The 22,352-nt window shown below is 36.9% G+C and overlaps 2 protein-coding genes across 2 annotated transcripts; both read right to left on the minus strand.

The window, feature by feature from the left end:
- Positions 1 to 355: 355 nt before the first annotated feature.
- Positions 356 to 1,346, minus strand: LOC104851286 (olfactory receptor 8H1). Its single transcript, XM_010608454.3, has one exon. It carries the CDS (start codon positions 1,313 to 1,315, stop codon positions 356 to 358), a length of 960 nt encoding a protein of 319 aa, XP_010606756.1. The 5' UTR covers positions 1,316 to 1,346.
- Positions 1,347 to 7,364: 6,018 nt separating this feature from the next.
- On the minus strand, positions 7,365 to 8,306 carry LOC104851203 (olfactory receptor 8H1). Its single transcript, XM_010608378.1, has one exon. The coding sequence runs from the start codon at positions 8,304 to 8,306 to the stop codon at positions 7,365 to 7,367; it is 942 nt and encodes a 313-aa protein (XP_010606680.1).
- Between the last annotated feature and the right edge of the window lie 14,046 nt (positions 8,307 to 22,352).

Here is a 22,352-nt window from a genome sequence, read left to right on the forward strand (position 1 = left end):
TTGCTATTAGTCACTATAACCATATGAAATATGAAAAATGAAGTTCTTTGACTTATGAAAGTCTCTAAAATTGGGGTATCCAGAAATATTATATTGATATAATATTTAAAAGTACAAAAATTTTCTTTTGGAACGAAAGTTTTCCTTAACAGCACAGATTTTTTGCATCTTGGATTTAACAAATAATTAATAACTCCAAATTATAATATGAAATAGCAATTATCTTTGTCAAAAAATGTCCATAGTCATGACTGTTAAATGAGCTGCTGGAAAGGGGAAATAAACAAAAAAATTATTTTAGAGTAAGACCAAGGAATTTCTCAGAAGAAAAACGGACCAGTGAAAGCATAAATACCTAGCATCCCTGTAATTTTAATTGTCTAAAACATGATCTCTTCTGCATGATTCTAATAGCAGCCTGTTTCACCTCTTTGTTTCTGAGACTGTAAATAAGAGGGTTCAGCATGGGGACCACAATCATGTAAAACACAGAAGCCACCTGATCCCTGCCCAAGCTGTAGGACGTCTTCGGTTTTAGGTAAGTAAAGATCATAGTGCTGTAGAAGATGGTGACTCCCAGGAGGTGGGAGGCACAGGTCGAGAAGGCTTTCTTTTTTCCTGCAGTGGAATTAATTTTCAGGATAGTGAAGAGGATGGACACATAGTATCCTGATATGGTGATGAGGGACAGCACTGAAATGGATCCACCACAAATGAATATAATGAGTTCAGCCTCAGAAGTGTCACTGCAGGACAGGGCTAAAATAGGGGATGAGTCACAGAAGAAGTGCTGGATGACATTAGACTTGCAGAAGGGCAGTCCACTTATACAAAGCACAATGACAGTGGAATCCACTAACCCAATAATATAGGAACCAGTAAGCAGTTCATGGCACAGTCTTGTGGACATAATGATTTGATAGTGCAGGGGGCTGCAGATAGCTGCATAGCGATCATAGGCCATAGAAGAGAGAAGGAAACATTCAGCAGCAGCAAACACTATTAAAAAGTACATCTGTGTGAAGCAGCCCAGGAAGGAGATGCTCTTGTTGGAAGTCAGTAAGTTCTGTAAGGTTTTAGGGGTGATGACACTTGAGTAGCTGAGGTCGATAAATGATAAGTGAGTGAGGAAAAAGTACATGGGGGTGTGCAGCTGGGGATCCAGGCGGATGATCAATATCATCCCCGCGTTCCCCAGCCCTGTGATCAGGTAAATCAGCAGGAAGAGCACGGAGAGGACCAGCTGTGTCTCTGCAGAGTCCGTCAGCCCCATGAGGATGAAGCCAGGCACACTGGTGGAGTTCCTTCTACCCATGGTGCTTTGTTGCAACTTGTAGAATAAAGAAATCTTTAAAAGAAACATCTTCAAAAATATTATTGGTTATGTGCATGGCTCCATATTTTTCACATTGTTCCTAGAAACTGATGAAAATCCTTGTAATTAAGAGTGAAAAAAGACAATTGCCATGTATAGATGTGGTTATCAAATAACTTTTGCTTCTGATACAATAAAGGGTTACATAGTGTTTTCGCATGAAATTTATACTGCTTCTAACTCATTCCTTAATTAACACATTCAATTCTCAGAAAAGATTATACCATAAGGACTGTTATACACATGCATTACTTCCAAATAAGGGTAGAAAAATTACCTATGTAAATGGAGTATTTACATATTGCCATTGAGTCAACCTAGAAATTTTGACTTCAGAGAAAGACTTACCATGCTGTGCTCCTGATATGAACTTGTTTTCCCATCCCTTAATGAGGATATATGCGTGACCATTCCAAAAAGCATTTTCATTGTGTTATTCATTGTACATTTGTTAAAATTGTCTTACTGTATCAATTCCTGTAATTTCTGTCTGGCAATTAGGTGATTCATATGAATATTAAATTCCTGAAGATATACTAACATAGAAAATATTAATCTTTATAGGTTTTGGATTCTTAATAAGAGGCTTCTCCAGCTTCTACTAGCCAGGAGCAGTAATACTCTTCTGGTTCACCACTGAAATTCCTTCATGCAGATTTAATCCTGGTCTGAAAAATATCACCACTGTCTGAAAAGAAAATTCAGATATGACTCTAGGAGTTCAAGGTCTGCTTTAACTTAGAAAGGGGAGGCAAAGATCTTGGAGTCACCTAGACATAAAAGTCCTTGAAAAAATTAACAAGGGAGACAGAGATTTGTGGGGAGAAGAGGCTCCTGCCTCTTGTGTGGTGTAAACAAACCTTCTTTTTGAACCTAAATAACTACCTCCTCCTTTGCTGAGGCAGGCCGAGATTGAATGGACATTCAGTTCTGGTAACAATATTTTTTTTAACTTGCCCATTCAAAATAATTTTTCCTCAAAAAATTAAATTTTCAGAATATATACATTGTTTATATACTTTGGTTTCTTTAACTCTGTATCCCTTTGTCTGCATAGGTAATGTTTATCATGAAGCCCAAAGATTATATGGGCACATTTTTTTTATAAAATCCCCTTTATTTTATCTAGTATAATCCCCTTCTTTTTCTCTGAAACTTACTGTGCACCAAAGTTGCTGAAAAACTGTCTTCCAATGTTGTCTGTTTAGAAATTTGTCAAGCAAAAAATATTCTCAGAAATAAAATAGGAAACATTGTCGTTAGTGGAAGATAGTTGTAATTGTTTTGTTTTCCTGGGGGTAATTTATCTTTATATTTTTCTGCATTCATTTTTTTCTTCTGAAGAAAACTGTATCTCCCTAGAAATTTTGTCCAAGTCTTGATCAAATGGAAAGGTCACCCCGAAGTTTCCTCTGAGAAGAGTCTGAGGAGGAGCTGTGAACGGAGACAGAGCAGTGTGTGCCTCTCCTCCCAGTCAGCCTCATATACGGTGCATTCAGGACACTGCAGCCTTTGCTCATCCTCGGGGAGCAATTTCCAGGGAAGATTCCTTGGCCTGATTCCAAGAGAAAAGTTAGGATTTAATGAGCACAGCATTTTGTCTTTTCCCTTGGAAAAAATTTCCTCCCTATGTAATAAAGTGATTTAGCTCTAATTCAATTAAAAGTTAAAGAATTTCTTCTACTTAAATGTTGTCTACAAAGTCACACTATCTATCCACAAAATTGACACAATATGTAATAAAATGTATTTTCTTAATTAAAAATGCATATAAATGAATAAAAACTAAAACTATAACAAAAACACCTGAGGAGGGCTGACAGCCAATAATTATAAGAAATTACTAAGATATTCACGTGATTTTTAGCTCATACAATATATTGAAAATACATTTATTAAATTCTAAACCATGATAATAAAGACTGTCACGAATAACTACAAATAAAGGGAAAATATAGATATATAAGGAAAACAATTAATGATTTGAGGTAATATTGATAGAAAAAGCATAATTTTTTCATTGACATAAAATGTGAATAATGTATTGCATATTTAAATATTAGAATAAATTAATTAAGAGTTAAATTATTAAAACACTGATTAAACTTGATTTTTTTCCAGTACTGGGGATCGAAGAAACTTAATTCTTACAATAGAGATATTGCACTTTAGACACCTAAAATGATGAAGTACACATGATATAACTTCAATTTCACAAAGTAGATGTTTTATAATTACATGTTTGGAGTAAGATAATCAATATAAGAATTTTTATACAAGTTTAAATGAAATAGCTTACTTGGAAAATGGAACAACGTACTGTAAATTAACCTAAAAATGTCAAACAGAAATCGTAACCTGACATTAGGTGTCCAGAGATAAAATGCTTTTTAAATGAAGGAAACTTTTATCCCTCTTCTTGGTCCAAGCGTATGGACTGCCGCATCTTCTAAATTCATTGTCAATTCCTCCCTTTGCCACAGTTTTACTTAAAAAGTACAAGTGAGGCAAACAATAATTTAATTTATCTTTGAAGAACACCACAAACCTGAAGACGTGAAAAGAGGCAAAGAAGCAGGCGTTGAGCGCCCTGCCCTCTCACGGGAGGGTCTGTCTCCTGCACACGGCTCACAGGAGCCCAGCTGATTATCTGCTGCTGCTCACCGAGTGCATTTGCACCATCTCAGTTTCCAGCCCTGCACAACGAGAGTGGAAATTTTACTCATACACTGAGTACATGTTGATCTGACAGGTCTTAAATGCACCGAGATTATTACATTTTAATATTTAAAATAAAAATAGAAAATATACAAGAAATTGCAGAAATTACATTAAATATATCGGCATGTATTCATAATCAATGATCTAGAAAATGCGCACAAAACCTTTAACAATGGATACAAGGTCTCTCTTTTCTTTAATAATTATCATTTTCCAAAGTATCATCTACATTAAGATATATCACTTTCCTTTTCCCTACCCTTTCCACTTCTCCAACACCTTTAACTCTTTTCTTCCTATATCACTGTATTGTATCCTTACAAAGTTCCAATAAACTCAATGAGAAAAAAATATATATCACTTTCCTATAACTTAACCCTACATCTACCTTCATTCTTATGGAAAGATACCCAGAAGAGGGATGGCTGGGTCAAATGGGACTTCAAATCCTAGTTCTTTGAGGCATCTCCACATAGATTGTTACAGTCTGCACATCCACCGATGATGAAGAAGGTTACTTTCTCCCCACGACCAGAAAAACATATGTTATTGGTTGATTTTTTGATAGCAGCCGTTCCTTCTGGGGTGAGGTGGAATCCCAGTGTTGTTTTTCATCTGCATCTCTCAAATAATCAGTGATGTGGAACATCCCCTCACATTTTTATTTGCTGTTTTTACTTCTTTGTTTGGGAAATGTGTGTTCATTTCAGATTCCATTTTGAATTGGGTTTTTTAATGTGGGGGGCCTGAATTTCTTTCAGATATAAGATACTTGACTCTCTTTCATTTTTATCTTTATTAAGTTTATTGGTACATTTTAGGTATACAACACAGTTACATTCATCACTGGGATCTTGTACCTTTTTTGTTTGTTTGTTTTTGTTTTTTGCTTTTTTTAGCACCAGGGATCGAACTTGGGTCCCTGTGCTTCCAAAGCAGGGGCCGGAACGACTGAGCTAAATCCCAGGACCTGGGATCTTGTACCTTCACACGACTTATCTTGCTTCTTATTTTTCCCCATTTCCAGGCCTCCCTTTACCCTTCCACCCTTCCCAGTTTACAATGATATTGTTTCCTTTTTTTTTTCCTTTTTACGTATTTTTCTTTTCCCCTTTCCCCTCCCACTTCCTTTATACTCGTTTACACATTTTCTTCCTATTACACAATATCAATTATACATTTTGATCCTTATTTATTCTTTTAGTTTTTCAGACCAGAGAAACTATTCAGTATTTACACGAGTGTGACTTACAAATTTAACTTAAGGGTAAGGCGTCAATGTACATCAACTTAGGTATAAATATCTCTCATTTCTCATTGTTTATGGCTGAGTAGTACTACATTTTATTTTAAAAAATCATCTTTATCCAGTCACCAGTTATTGGGCAATTGGGCTGTTTCCAAATTTTAGCTACTACAAACTGCCTCTGTAAACATGGGTGAGCATTTTGAGACAGTGGCTTTGTAGTATAGTTTCAAGTTGGGGATTGTGAGTCTCCCTGCCATGTCTCTGGTGCCTGGAGTGGTGTTTGCTAGTCTAGGTTTCTTCTGGTACCAAATGGATTTTTGTGCTGTTTTCTTTAGTTCAGTGAAATATACTGCTGGGATTTCAACTGGGATTGCATTGAATCTGTACAGCAGTTTTGGAAGGATGGCCTTTTTTCAATACATTGGTTCTTCCTACCCAGAAACGAGGGATGTCTTTCCAGTTTCTTATATCTTCTTCGATTTATTTTTTCAGAGTGTTGTAGTTCTCAGTGTAGAGGCCCTTTGCTTCCTTCGTTAGACTGATTCCTAGATATTTTCCACCAATAATGGGGAAGGGCTCCTTTCTTCCCACAACCCCACCATTGTTTATTATTTGTTGATTTCTTGATAGCAGCCTCTATGTGACCTTTGATATTGTGAAGTGTTTTTGGAAACTGAGTACATCAACATTGGGTACACACATATTTATTTTTGCTGTCTATTGGTAAATTACACCCATTGGCATTAGAAAGTAGGCTTCATTGTCTCTAATGAATAACTTCTCCTTTAAGTCTACTGGGGTGAATCTAAGCATAGCTTCTCAGACTTGTTTTAACCTTCAAGCTGACTGAAGTATCCGTTTCCTTTCAATCAGTATTTTTTGGGGGCCAATGTATTTCTTTCATATATTAGGCAACATATATCAGCATGCTGTTTTTTGATCCTATCTGTTATTTTATGTCACTTACTGAAGAGTTAAGACAATTTCATGAAATACTGTGAAATGTTTTCTATTAATTTATTTCATTTTGTTCTTTTTCTAGTGTTTGTTTCACATCTCATATTACTTTCTCTTTTTTATCATATTCCAAAAATTATATTCATTTTCCCCCTTGGTGTCATGATTGTGAAAACTTTCAGAAGAATTTTTTAAATCATTTTGTTCAGTAAGTATTTTTTTTTATCCTTGAAGGTGTATATTTTTCCTTCAGCTGAACTAGGAATAGTTCTGTAAGTTTGTAATTATTTCCTTCAGGGCTCAAAGTGCACTAATTCAACCCCTCTGGCTTTTAGATTTTCAGTTCAAAAAATTGTTTTGCCTCTGAGTTAATAATTCTAAGTGATACAGTATTTCTTTGTATCTACTTAAAAAGTATAACACACAAAGCAAATGAAATCATAAATTTATTTTGAAAGAATATTAAAAACTTGTAGACATCAGGAGAAAGGCAAAGAAGCCAGGGGCTGAAGATCCTTGTCCTGTCACAGAAAGGTTTGTTCTCCATGTGGCTCCCAGGAACAAACCTAAGGGCTGTAATTGCTCACTGATTTTCAAATTGGCAAATTCACAACATTTCAAGTTAAAAGCGCTATACAATGAGAGTTGTAATTTTTCTCACACCCTGAGTACATGGCAATTTTACAGGTTTCAGTTATTACAGATTGTTCAATATTAAATTTTACAGTGAATAAAGAAAGCAGCAAAAATGCCTGTAAAATTGCAGCACACAGAAATACTATATAGATATAGTTTTTTAAAGTACAAATTATTTTTTCTTTTTGCACAAAATTTTCTTTAAAAGAGAAATACTTTTACATATTAGATTTAACAAGAAATTGATGGTTTCAAATTAAAATATGCATTTTTAAGTACCTGTTTCTTCAAATATCCAACATGATGTTTGATATGCAATAGAGCCACTGAATGGTGAAAAAACAAGACTGAATTATTTTAAGGGATAAAACAAATAATTTCTTAGAAGAAAAAGAGAAAAATAGAAAACTGTAAATGCCCAGGCTGTTATTTTAATTGTCTAGCACCCCCTCTCTTCTGCATGATTCTAGTAGCGGCCTTTTTCACCTCTTTGTTCCTGAGACTGTAGATGAGAGGGTTCAGCATGGGGATCACAATCGTGTAAAACACAGAAGCCACCTGATCCCTGCCCAAGGAGTAGGAACTGTTTGGTCTTAGATAAGTAAAGATCATAGTGCTGTAGAAGATGGTGACTCCCAGGAGGTGGGAGGCACAGGTGGAGAAGGCTTTTCTCTTTCCTGCGGTGGAATTAATTTTCAGGATGGTGGAGAGGATAGACAGATAGGATCCAGATATGGTGATGAGGGAAAACACTAAATTGGATCCAGCACAAATGAATATAATAAGTTCAACCTCAGAAGTGTCACTGCAGGACAGGGCTAAAATAGGGGATGAGTCACAGAAGAAGTGCTGGATGACATTAGAGTTGCAGAAGGGCAGTCTGCAGTCTGCTATCACAGTGGAATCCACAAAGCCAATAACATAGGAGCCAGTGAGCAGGGACCAGCACAGTCTTGTAGACATAATGACTGGATAGTGCAGGGGGTGGCAGATAGCTACATAGCGATCATAGGCCATCCAGGAAAGAAGGAAACATTCAGCAGCAACAAAGACTATAAAAAAGTACATTTGGGTGAAGCAGCTCAGGAAGGAGATGCTCTTGGTGGAAGTCAGTAAGTTCTGTAAGGTTTTAGGGGTGATGACACTTGAGTAGCTGAGGTCTATAAATGACAGGTGAGTGAGAAAAAAGTACATGGGGGTGTGCAGCTGGGGATCCAGGCGAATGATCAGTATCATCCCCGAGTTCCCCAGCATCGTGATCATGTAAATCAGGAGGAAGAGCACGGAGAGGACCAGCTGTGTCTCTGCAGAGTCCGTCAGCCCCATGAGGATGAAGCCAGGCACACTGGTGGAGTTCCTTCTACCCATGATGTTTTGTGCACCTTGTAGAATAAAAAAAAATCTTAAAAAGAACCCTATGTTCAAAACTATTATTGTTTAGGTGTATGGCTCAGTAGTTTTCATATTGTTCCTAGAAATTGATGAAAACCATTGCAAAGAAGAGTGAAAAAAAAATGCCATGTGTAGATGTGGTTATCAAATACCATTTAGTTCTGATACAGTAAAGGGTTATATTGTTTTTTTAGCATGAAACTGATAGATAATACTTCTCACTCATTCCTTAATTAACACATTCAATTCTCAGGAAAAGATTGTACCATAAGGACTCTTATCCGCACACATTACTACCAAATAAGAGTAGAAAAATTACTTTTGTAAAGGAGAGTAGTTATATACTGCCATTGATTCAACCTAGATATTTTGACTTCACAGAAAGACTTACCATGCTCTGAGCCTGATCAGGGTTTTCCCAGCCCTTAATGAGGGTATATGAATGACCATTCTAAAAAGCATTTTTATTGTATTACCTATTGTCCTTTTGTTAGAAATGTCTTACTATATTAATTCATGTAATTTCTGCATGGGTAATTAGGTGATTCATATGAATGTCAAATTCCTGAAGATATACTAACACACAAAAAATGAATCTTTATAACTTTTGGATTATTAATAAGAGGCTTCTACGGCATCTACTGGCCAGGAGTAGTAATACTCTTCTGGTTCACCACTCAAATTCCTGCATGGTGATTTAATCCTGGCCTGGAAAATATCACCACTGTCTGAAAAGAAAATTCAGATATGACCCGAGGAGGTCAAGGTCTGCTTTAACTCAGGAAAGCGAGGCAGGGAGCTTGAAGTCACCTAGACATAAAGGTCCTTGAAGAAATTAGCAAGGGAGACAGATATTTGTGGGAAGCAGAGGCTCCCGTCTCTCCTGTGGAGTAAACCTACGTAACTGTCCCCATCCTCTTTGAGGCAGGCAGAGATTGTATGGACCTTTAGCTCTGGTAACAATGTATTTTTCAACTTGCCCATTAAAAATAAATTTTCTTCAAAAAAATTAAATTTTCAGAATATGTACATTGTTTGTATACTTTGATCTCATGAACCCTATATTTCTTTGCCTGCAAACTTAATGTTACTTATCGTGATGCCCAAATTATATATGTGTACATTGTTTTTTTTATAAAATCCTCTTTATTTTATGTAGTATAATCCCCTTCTTTTTCTCAGAATGATACTTACTGTGCTCACAGTTGCTGAAAAAACAATTTTCCAATGTTGTCTGTTTAGAAATTTGTCAAGCACAAAATATCTCAGAAATAAAATATGAAGGCATATAGTGAGTTGGAAATTTCTGTAATCTGCTTGTTTTTCTTGGGGTAATTTATCTTTATATTTTTTGCATTCTTTTTTTATTGTAAGGAAAACTATATCACCCTAGAAATTTTGTTCAAGTCTTGATCAAATGGAAACAAAACCCCAAAGTTTCCTCTGAGAAGAGTCTGAGGAGGAGCTGTGAATGGAGACAGAGCAGTGTGTGCCTCTCCTCCCAGTCAGCCTCATATACGGTGCATTCAGGACACTGCAGCCTTTGCTCATCCTCGGGGAGCAATTTCCAGGGAAGATTCCTTGGCTCAATTCCCAGGAGAAAAGTTCAAGGATTTAATGAAGAGATGTTGTCTTTTCCCTTGGAAGTCCCACATTTAGAAAATACGCACTGCATCTTCTCATGGGATGCTCCAAAATTCTGCTGAACTTCTGTCATTTACCTTTTAAATTGACACATAGTTATATAAACTTACCAGGCTTCAGGTTTAGAGTTGAATGATTAATCAGGATTTTGTTGACTAGGATTTTGCTAGGGACATCATGAAAGACGGAACCATAAAATTTTTTTCCTGGAAATGTTTTATTCTTAAATCACTGATTTGGCCACTGATAAAATGCATATTCATTACAAAGAAATTAGAAATCATCAAAATTTTAAGAAAAAAATAAAGGAGTTTAAGACTTGTTATAGTTTATTTAAGTAATAGCAATTTCCTCCAGTTTTTTTTTTCTTTGTGAGGAAAAAAAATAATTTTATGTGGTTTTTTGTTTGCATAATTATTATACTCTAGAGAATTACTATTTTATCCTAATATTTTGACTCAACTGCTCATGTTATCCTGTTACTAATGAGCTTCCTAATGTCTCCTGTATTGGACAGGACTCCAGTCAAGGACTCCAGCTCACTGGCAGAACTGGGACAATTATTAGGCATCCTCAGGCCCCACAGGAATGGGGCAGAACCTACAATCTGATTTGTCTCTCTCGATGGCTTCTTCTACAGGCTATTTTAATGTAATACATTTTATCATTTTAGTGTTCAAAGAGAAAGACAAAAACAGCCCATATACTATGATGAAACTGGTAGTGATTAGAGGGAAAATACCTGCTTTGTTACAGTGTCTTGAGAAGAATAATAAGAAAACTAAACATAAACATAGAGCTGAAATGTTTTCTGAAAGGTTGAGGGTTAGGGTTAGGAATAGGGTCTTGTTGAAAAGATTTTCAGTGAAGTTGAAAACTTACCACTGCTTCATGAAGACAGAATAATTATCAGTAATGTCAATATCTTAAGAACAAATCATTCGCCAACATATAATTTAGAATTTGTTTGAGAAATTCTCCAAAATGTTTGCTAATTCATGATCAGAAAAAAAGGAGAGAAGATAAGTGAAATAGGTTGAGGGTAGGCTTTAATGAGAATATTTACTTATAAGAAGAAAAGAGTGAGGGAGAGGATGTTCAAGAGGTGTGGTAAGGGAAGGAATAAAGAACGGAACGCAGGGCTGTATGCAGGAAAGCGGAGAGTGCAACCAGTTAAACATTAGCAGATATATGCGTGACAGGATGTCAGAAAGCCTGAAACAACCCCAGCAGAGGAGAATTTATCAGAGCAAAGCGAGACCTTCTCAGTGCACACACAAAAGCATAATGCTTACAAAATCACACGCACAGTGACTCTGCCTCCTTAGGGGGCATCTGGACTGGAGACCAGTGTTCCCTGTAAATTCCACGGTGGGACAGGGCCTCATAGGAGGAGCAACACGGAAGTCACGTTGTCTTTCCCTGTGTCTCCTGCTCAGCCTCTGTCCAGGTGGGAGAGGCCATTTCCTGCAGCCTGGAGCTGAGCTCTGCCCTCCATGGTGACTTCTGTCCTCTGCCAGGTCTGCCCTTGGGGATCCTGAACCACAGTTTCTAATCATTCCCTGTGCTCTTGGGAGCAAGGGTGAGGGGAAAACACGGTGTGTGCATAATCTGTGTGCAGGTCCCGACCATGGCCCCAGTGCCTCGATTCCAGGCCTGGCTCCAGGAAGCTTGGATGTCAGTGTCTGTGTGCTGCCCGGATTTTTCCTAAAACCTCGCAGGAGAGAAGAGAACCAGAGTCCAAAGGTCTTCACTGGGATGAGGAGCTGTGCACACCCTGCCTTCCACACCTCTCTGCAGCCTGATTCCCAGCCTCAGATTCCCACCTCCCACAAATCCTCCTGAGCCTGAGCTCTGGCCTGCAGCAGTGATCAGAGCACCTAGTTTGCTATATCCTGGCTTTTTGTGTTCTGCTTTTCCCTTCACTGGGCTGGATGTGACCCCCACTAGCTGGGCTCCTGCTCTGTCTCACTCCATTGAGGATTTCTCATTTCTCTTCCTTCCCTTTATTCCTTTACCCCTCCATATTTACAGAGACTTTGATTTCATTTTTTTTCTTTTCTCATATTTTTCCTTTTCCCTTCTTTTCTTTCCCCTATCGCAGTTTGCATTTCTCTTTAACCTTTATTTTCTATTTCACATTATCTGTTATACATTTTGATTCTGATTTACACTTGCAGTTTCTCACACCAGAGAAACGACTCAGTATTTATATATGCATGTCCTATTTATTTCACTTAAGCGCATGGCCTATTCACATTCACGTACCTATAAATTTTGGAATAAATGCATTTGATGCATGATTTGTCTTAAATGAGAAACAACGTGTACATAATGTAAAAATCAAAGAAAAGCAAGGCATAGTGGTGCATTTCTAAAATCACGGCACATGTGAAAGCGAGACAGGTGGATCACTGAGGTTTGAGGTCAGGATGGACATCATAGCAAGACGTGTTCTCAAATGATCTGCCATCAAAATAATAAATATAAATAAATAAAAAGGATGGAAACCTAGAGGTAGGCATAGTGACATCAGTCTATAATCTAAGGACTCAGAATTCAGGGATAGGTGGATCATCTCCACTGGCCTACATAGTGAGTCCACGGCGTAAAGTATGTAGTGATGCCCCGTCTCAGGCAGAGAGAGAGAGAGAGAGAGAGAGAGAGAGAGAGAGAAATATGCAGTAATAAGAAATCAATTTGGGGGGTATATGGGAAAGGAGGCCAGGGAAAGTTAAGAAAAGAGAGGGCAGGAGAGCTAAAATGATTAAAAAGGCCATTATTGATAAGTACCAATTAAAATGGTCTGAAATGAAGTATGAGTGGTTTTTACCTCAGCCTTCATATTTTCTAGCCTATTGTCATGTAAAATTTTAGAGAATAAACTTGCATCCTCACCACCTTAAATTGTCTTTGTCTTAACATTATCATAACTACCCAGAAACCCTAAGATAATGAGGAAAATTTCCTCCCTTGCAATAGTAACAGTGTACATATCTATGCAGCGTATTGGCTGTTGAACAATTTTACTAATGCCTGTGCTTTCTGTGGTTTTATGTCCATGAAATTGTACTACAATTTTGCTTTATCCCATATGAAAGATCATATATAAAAACTTTAAATAATTGGCTCAATGACACTTATATTAATAGAGTGATGTCCAAATTAAATCATAAGTTGCCTAGCAACAGAACTCTTGCTTTTCAGTTAACTTTGTGTGAAGAAATGTAGGAATTTTCTCATATTTTCGCTTTATTATTGAAAATCTTCACTAACTAAATGACAGAAAGAAGACAGAAAACTAATGTATACAAAATACTTTGTACAAATGATTTCTGCTGGATTTGGTAAGTCACTGAATTCATTGGGACATGTAGGGTTTACACGTGGTTAGCATGATCTAATAGAGTACAGTCTCAAAAATAGAAGAAAAATGAAGGACAGGTAAAATGTCAGCTTAGGGCCCATCTAAACACACACACACACACACACACACACACACACACACACACACATACCTATATAGATGAAACTTTTTTTTTTCCTTTTGATCCTTATCCTGTTAATGAATGACCTACAAAGCTCTGGCTAGTCTTATTTATTTATGCTTACAAGCATAAAAATAATAATAGGGTTAATATAATTCCATTTGGCTAAATACATCTGAGTGCACTTTAGTTTATAAACAAGTTGTCTCATGTAAGTGTCTGTCTGTTCAATGTGTTAAAATATGTACATATGTGTTGTTTGAGCTCAACAACTTTTTCTTTTGGCATTTTGGATTTTTAAGATGTTTGCCTGTATCTCGTGGTGCCTTATAGATAAATGTAACTAAAGACATGCTTTCTCCAGGTTGCCAGATGATCCAAATAATATGAACAGGTTTGCAAATATATTACATATTATTGTCTATATGTAATAACTTGGGAAACTTGCATTGGTAAGAAATAATGTGTTAATTGTTATGAACTGCCTCTCATAGTGAAAGAAAAGGAGCTGAAACAGGAGCACCTGAGTCAAGGCTTTATTGGAGAAAGAGCCACTGGGTTGACTTGAACAATGGTGAGAAAGGGTGAGCCTAACTGAGGTAAGGTTTATATAATGTGGGTTCAGTGGGAAGAGTAGCACAAGAGTTGAGAATTGGTCTGGTTGTTGGGCAGGCAACGGGATGCTGGGTGTTTGGAAGAGGAGGATCAAGTAGGTAGCAGGGTGGAGGACAAGTTAGGTTATGCTTCTCCAGGGGTGGTAGGTTTCAATTTTCCAAAGTGGCTCAATTCCAAAAGTGGGAGCCATTTTAGGAATGGGAGCCATCTTAGGATGCAGGACTGTTGGGGCCATTTTGTTGAGCAGAGAACTCTATCATGTAGGTCATCTAAGAATTTAAGATAATTAAATAAAGATACTTGGGCTTAGGAAAACTACTGGAAAGGACTTCCTTTGTTTCCAGACTGTGCTGAAAGCAGACCCCAGTAATATCCATACCCTATGGTACTACTAAACATATTTTATTGTACTATGTGTACATTGGTCATGTTCAAATAGCTAACTTTTCTGTGAGAAATTAATAAGGTTTTATTTAAATTCTCTAGGTACAAAACAAAAGGAAGGAACAAAGACTTTCATTAACAGATACTCATTGCTATTTCATAGTGTACTAAATGTCATTCATGCCTTTTGGATGTACTGGTTTTCCAAGATACCGTTTATAGTAATGAGCATTTTTAAACTCAGGAATCCACCTTTCTCTTGTGTTCCAGCTATGTGTGGTAAGATGTACATATCAAACTACTGTGAGATAATCAAATAATAGTTTTTCTTAAGAATTTATGTGATAGATATGTTATGTGTCATCACATTTAGGGATGCTCAAGTGCCAATCAGTCCAAACAATTTCACACACTAAATTTAAAGGTTAGATATTATAAACATCGAAGGTACATTTATCGGCTGATATGTGTGTTCTCTTTAGATAACACCCTATAAAATGATAATAAATACAAGATTTCAATGTGATATTTAATGTCTTATAATCACAGAAGTGTTTCACTAAAAGACTTTTAAAAGGAGACCTGTTATACTAAGATGGACATTTGAATGCATTACAAAGATAATGTCATCATGATTGTCTTGCTAAAATATTATATGTGGCTCTTAACCTTAAGTTTTTGTTTATAGAGTTAGGTATTGTCTGTTGCCATTGTACAAGGATTCAAATACTGAAACTACCAGGGTAAATAGAAGTAAAAGTGCTCTAACTATAATTTATATTTCAAAAATTCTTAATGTCCAAAAAAATTATAATAGTAACTTACTCTTCTGGGTGTTGAACAACTAAAGTTCAGAGACAACCAATATTTGGGGCCTGTCCTCTCAAAGTCATCAACGATCCAGGACACAAAGGAACCTTTCCGATAGGATCCTATGTCTTAGGTCAGTCACTAAACCTCCTGAACGGGGAGATTAATGTGCATTAGAGGAAAAATGTACCATGCACTAAGGAGCAGCACAAAGAGGGAAAAGTCCGCCATGCTTCCCCTGGAAGCGCTGTGGTTAAGCAAGGCTGTGGCCCATCGTGATAGCTGATACTGACAGGAGCTGAGAGGCTCCATGCATGGTCCCAAGATAACACCTGAGGGGACTTAGCTGACCTTAGTAAGAGGTTCATACTGATTGACACAGGTATACTTTTAACTTGGGCTTAAACACCCAGCAAAAAAGAGTAACTAAAAGAAGTACAAAGTAATGTCATAGAAATAAAGCTAGATAAAGAAAGGGATTCCAGTTGCTGAACCCTTCTGGTAGTTTCCAACTAAACATGCAGCTGACCATAGTTATGGATCATTAGGAAGAACTATGGTAAAATCTGTAAAAGCTCAACTAGGGTTTTAAATTTCTTAGCTAAATTTGTCCTTCAAATTGTCTGTATCTTACAGCTAAGACTGAAGAGATGTGATGAAATATCAGACTTATAGATAATCTCTATCTATAAGAGACTCTAAAAGCTAACAGGTTGCAATCATTATTTCTGTGTGACTCTTTCCCCAGCCTACCCTTCCATTTTAGTGCTCATGCTTAGATTATATGTGGTCTCATTTCTTTAAATTTGGTTTATTCTTGCCTAGAGCCTGCCAAACACCAACTGGTCATACAAATGGAACCAAAGACAGATATACTAGACTTCGTTTTGCGGGATCCACCAGATTGACCTTGTAAAAATTTCATAACTGCTAAATTACAACATGGCTTCTATGTTGGATTCTAAAGTCCCTTGGGCCTTCTCCTTATCCTATTCATGGAAGGCTGTTACTAGTTATTTCTGGCTTAAAGCTACCCAAGGTGACAATACCTGGTGCCTAGCGAGGATCTTTGGATCAACCCTCTGTAGAGTATCTCTGACTGCTAATCACAAGTTCTAACCTCTTCAGCCAGAAATAGCCAGAATGGTTTTCACGCCTAGCACCCTGATGATGGTTAGGGGTACTTCTTCAAAGAGGGTAATATTGTAGATAGATAAGTTAATTACATTATCTTGTAGGCAGTTAGCCAGGATTGCCTTCAAGGAGCTAGCCCTAAAGGAGCCAACACATTGAGGAGCCAACATAGAGAACAATTAAAGCAATTTACTGTTTTGCATTATAAAAAAGAAAAAGAGGTTCTTCTTCCCCTAAAGAAAGATAGCAGTGATTGATATTCTAAATGAGAGATTCCTTGTATATGACTTGTCTTCCTATTTGATCCCCATTTAATCAATATTACCTGGATAAATGTACTTGTAATCATATTGTTGGGCCATGAGTTTTTCCCGCCTCATGCCCACCTTGTAAATTTTCACTGGGTCTTATAGTATTGTTCCATGTTTTACTCACCTCACCATATGGCTTTGCTGTATAAAACATATTTGAATAGTGGAGTGGGAGGTCAACATTCTTTCTCATCCACCTTTTGGCTCTCTTAGACAGAAGCTTTCTGTTTCTTAATAAACTTTCGTACTCTTAATCTCTATTGCTCCTAGAATTCATTCTTTGATTTAAGAAAACACGACCTTGCATTTCAGATATCCAGTATGTTACATCTCTTCTCCTTAAATCATTTTGGAGGCCACAGCAAGATTACTGGATGGAGTGAAGTTTTCTTTCATAGGTTCTAATGGTCTTTTCCTTCATAAATTTTAACTTCTTTTTCATAGACTCTGGACATTTGCTTCAAAGATCCTGATTTTTGTTCCATAATTTCTGGCCCTTGTTTTTGTTTCAAAAGTGTCTTAATTTTAAGCTGTATGTTTTTTAATATTTGGAAATTTCTTGTTTCTTTTATGATGCATTAACCTTTATTAAAGTCACTTTTATTCTTCTTTTGTATATATTTAATTTGGATTTAGTTGCTTAAAATGTTGTAAAATGATTATCTTATAAAATAATTTCAGATAAAGATAGTTCAGCCTTTTATCTGTCCCCTATATAATGCCAAACAGTGGATACTTCACCAGCTAGTAATTGCCACTCTGAAAGTAGAAGATGGGTTTCTCCAGTTGTCCTCTGATAAATCCCCACTCCCATTAAAGCCAATGTTGGATGAAATGTTGACCAGATAAGAAATGGATTTCTTTTGAAGGGAGATCTTTGACTGTGTGGAACTTTTGGAAATTTAGGTGACAACTGAGAGGTCACAGCCAGGGTTGCTCTCTGGTGGATGCCCAAAGATCTCTGAGAAGAAACTAGCTCCTGACTGCCTGTCCAGATAATCAGAACCACGCCCACAGCTGTTACAATTTCAGAGATTAAGCCATGGGATCATCACTCTCAAATCAAGAAGGCCCACCTCTACAACTCCTGGGAGGCCCACACCAACAAGACAACTCCCTTAATGATCATTCTGATGAGACAATGTCCTACTCCTGTCACTTCAGATGCTGACAGCACAATGCACGGCTGAAGCCTGAGGAACTCAACCCATGCACCACGGCCAGGCTTTCTAGACTTTATCTTTCCCTGACAGCTTATTCTTGCCTACTTCATAATGACTGCCCTTTTTTCAAGACTTGAAAGCAATCACCATACACTTTGCTTCTGGTAACTATTATAAACAGAATGACATAGGAAAAATGAAGTGCTTTGTCCTTCTATAAGTCCCTAAAGTTGGGATATGCACTAATATTACAGCAACATAGTATTTAAAATTACAAAAATTTTCTTTTTGCTCAGAAGTTACCGTGATGAACACAGATTTTTGCATTTTAGATTTCACACTTAAGTGATGCCTCCAAATTATAATATGAACTTTTAAGTACCTGTGTTTCAAAATATCCAAGATCACATTTATTAAATAAAGAGCAGGAGGAAAGGGGAAAAAGCAAGATTTAATATTTTTCGAATGAAAAGGAGACAAATGAAAGAGTGTAAATGCTTATCATCATTGTTACTTTAATTGTCTAGAACCTGAACCCTTCTGCAGGAATCTAAGAGCAGCTATTTTCACTTCTTTGTTTCTGAGACTATAAATGAGGGGGTTCAGCATGGGGTTCACAATTGTGTAAAACACAGAAGCCACCTGATCCCTGCCCAAGGAGTAGGACGTCTTCGGCTTTAGGTAAGTAAAGATCATAGTGCTGTAGAAGATGGTGACGCCCAGGAGGTGGGAGGCACAGGTGGAGAAGGCTTTTTTCTTTCCTGCAGCGGAATTAATTTTCAGGATAGTGGAGAGGATGGACAGATAGGATCCAAATATGGAGATGAGGGACAGCATTAAGATGGATCCAGCACAAATGAATATAATGAATTCAACCTCAAATGTGTGACACAGCAGGACAGGGCTAAAATTGGGGATGTGTCTCAGAAAAAGTGCTGAATGACATTAGAGTTGCAGAAATGCAATCTGCTTATACAAACCACATTCACAGTGGAATCCACAAAGCCAATAAAATAGGAGGCTGCAAGCAGGGAATGGGAGACATAATGACTGTATAGTGCAGGGGGTTACAGATAGCTACATAGCGATCACAGGCCATCCAGGAGAGAAGGAAACATTCAACAGCTCCAAAAAATATAAAAAAGAACATCTGTGTGAAGCAACCCAGGAAAGAGATGCTCTTGGTGGAAGTCAGTAAGTTCTGTAAGGTTTTAGGGGTGACAACACTTGAATAACTAATGTCAAGAAATGACAGGTGAGTGAGAAAAAAGTACATGGGGGTGTGCAGCTGGGGATCCAGGCGAATGATCAGTATCATCCCTGAGTTCCCCAGCACTGTGATCAGGTAAATCAGGAGGAAGAGCACGGAGAGGACCAGCTGTGTCTCTGCAGAGCCCGTCAGCCCCATGAGGATGAAGTCAGTCACACTGGTGGAGTTCCTTCTACCCATGGTGTTTTGCTGCACTGTTCTATATATGCATCTGATAAATAACAAATTATGAAAATTATGATATCTCCAAAATGTTATGAGAAATGATTCATCGTGTTCTTAGAAATTGATGAAAACCATTGTGAAAAATAGTGAAAAAACGCAATCATCATGTATAGATATGGGCATAAAGTGACATCTGTTTCTTATATATTAAAGGGTTAAATCTTATTTTTTTCCTGAAACTGACATTACTGTAAACTCTTTCTCTTATGAACACAATCATTCTCAGGAAAATATTATATAACATCAGGTCTCTTATCCACATACTTTTCTTCCAAAATGAGGCACAGAGATTACTTATTAAAATTTTTTTTAAAAGAGCATTTACATCTTACCAATGATGCTACTTAGATACTTTGAATTTAGGGAACAGACTTTTACTTCTCTGTTTCTGTGTTTTAATTCTGTGAACTTGTTTTATCAATCCTGAGTTAGGAAGTTTAACTGACCATGCTGAAAACCATTTTTAGTGTATTATTCACTGTTCTTTTGTTCACAATGACTTGTTAAACTAATGAAAGTAATTTCTGTCTGGGGACTTTGGTGATTCACATTATATTAAATTTGTGAACCTGGGAATTTAGCTCAGTGGTGCTGCTGCCTGCATTGTAAGCACAAGGTCCCCATTTCAATCCCTGGTACAACAACAAAAAAATGTGAAGATATAGCAAGATAAAGAAAATAATTAATCTTTACAACTTTTGGATTTTTAAAAATAGCTTGATTCTCCAGCTTCCCCTGGCCAAGAGCAGGAATAGTCTTCCTGTCCTCCACTCAAATAATGGCACAGAAAATTAATGCCCAGTCTCAGAAATATCATGACTGCCTGAGAAGAAAATTCAGACACCACACCAGCAGGTCAGGTCTGCTTTAACTTGGAAAAGGATGGCAGGGAACTGGAGTCAGCTGGATATGAAAGCCCTGGGAGAAATTAACACAGGGAGACAGAGATTTGTGGGGAGGAGAGGCTCCTGTCTCTCCTGTGGATTAAATGCACCCTTTTCTTTCCACTGAAATAACTTTTTCACTCCTTATTTGAGGCAGCCAGAGGTAGTATGAACCTTCAGCTCTGGTTAAAAAAATAACAAAAACAAAAACTTACCTTTTCAAAAACAATTTTCCTCAGGACATTTATTTTCAGAATCTGTACATTGCTTGCATAGTTTGATTTCAGAAGTCTATATTCCTTTCCACAATTCTGAACATTACTTATGGTGACATCCAAATGATTTGTGTGCACATTCTAAAAATAAAATGCCTTTTATTTTATGTAGTGCAATGCCCTCCAGTTCTCAGAATGATACTTACTGTGCACCACAGTTGCTGGAAAAAGCTGTCTTCCAATGTTGTCTGTTTAGAAATTTGTCAAGCACAAACTATTCTCAGAAATAAAATGTGGAGACATATAGTGAGTGCAAATAGTTGTAATTGATGTGTTTTCCTAGGGGTAATTTATCTTTATGTTTTTTTTTCATTCATTTTGTTCTACTGAAAAAAATGTATAGCCCAAGAAATTGTGTGCAGTTGCTATCAAATAGAAACATCACCCCTAATTTTCCTCTGAGAAGAGTTTGAGGAGGACCTGTGAATGGAGACAGAGCAGTGTGTGCCTCTCCTCCCAGTGAGCCTCATATACTGTGCATTCAGGACACTGCTGCATTTGTTCATCCTTGGGGAGCAATTTCCAGGGAGGATTCCTTGGCCTGATTCTACGGACAAATTTCAAGGATTTAATGAGCACAAGATTGTGTCTTTTCCCTTAGAAGTCCCACATTTAGACCATAAGTACTTCACCTTCTCATGTGATGCTCCAATTGCGGCTTTTATTTATTTACTTTTCAAATTGGCACATAATTATATAAACTTGCCATAAATAATGTCTGCATTTGAGTGATTAATCAGGATTTTTCTGACTAGGAAGTTACAAAAGAAATTTCCTGAGTAATTCTTTCTTTCTAATCAAAACTATGAAGAAGAGAACACATAAATTTTGTTCTGGAAATGTTTTATAGTTAAATAAATGACTTTGCCATGATGCTTGTTCATTAGAAACAAGTAGAAAACATTAAATTACAAATAAAATGAGAAGCCAAGGCTTGTTGCTTTTGGTTTACATAAAATTAATTTCCAACAGTCTTTTCCCTTTTATGAGAAAAATTGTGTACTTTTGTGGGTGTGTAGTTTTAATTTGGAATAATTATTATAATACAGTACATTTAGTATTTTATCCTAATTTTGTGACTAAATATATCCTGCCAGAACCAGGTATGTTAGCCTGTTACTAAGGAATCCCCTCATGTTATGTGCATCTGACAGGATTGCAGTCTTCACTAACAGAACTGGGAGTAAAAATAGGCATCCTGAGACATCACAGAAATGGTTTGTACATTCTGGTTTGCCTGCTGTCTGGCTTCTTCTATAGGCTGTATTAATGTAAATTATTTTATCCTTTTAGTGTATTTTATTTTTTAACTTTATAAAATAAAAATAAGCAGAAAGCTATAGCCAGCATGGTTCCTATCATACATTTTGTAATTTATAGTGAGAAAATACCTGCTTTGTTATATATCTTCCCATAAGTGGTTGTCTCATGAAGAATAACAAAAAATTAAAACATAATAGCAGCATTGAAATATTTTCTGAAGGGGTAATTGAATGCTACAGTTAAGGTATTGTTGCAAAATATTTCTGTGAGATTAAATTCTTACCCCTGATTTATGAAGACAGAATCCTCATCACTAATGTCAATATCTAAAGAACAAATCATTGAGAAACATATAATTTATAAGTTGTTTGAGTATTCTACCCAAGCAAACTGGAACTATAGAGGTATGCCACACTTTGAGTCAGTTTTGAGTCTGTATATTCAAAGGTGCTGACTGAGAGTGGCTGGTGCCTAGAGAGATCTGTAGATCCTGAGAAGTGGTTTGATTTCTCCTTTTAAATCATGCTTTTGCCAAGCCACCAGCCCCAGCAAGGAA

The sequence above is a fragment of the Fukomys damarensis genome, unplaced genomic scaffold, assembly GCF_012274545.1.
Source record: "Fukomys damarensis isolate Sample0158 unplaced genomic scaffold, DMR_v1.0_HiC HiC_scaffold_27, whole genome shotgun sequence".
Lineage (NCBI taxonomy): Eukaryota > Metazoa > Chordata > Mammalia > Rodentia > Bathyergidae > Fukomys > Fukomys damarensis.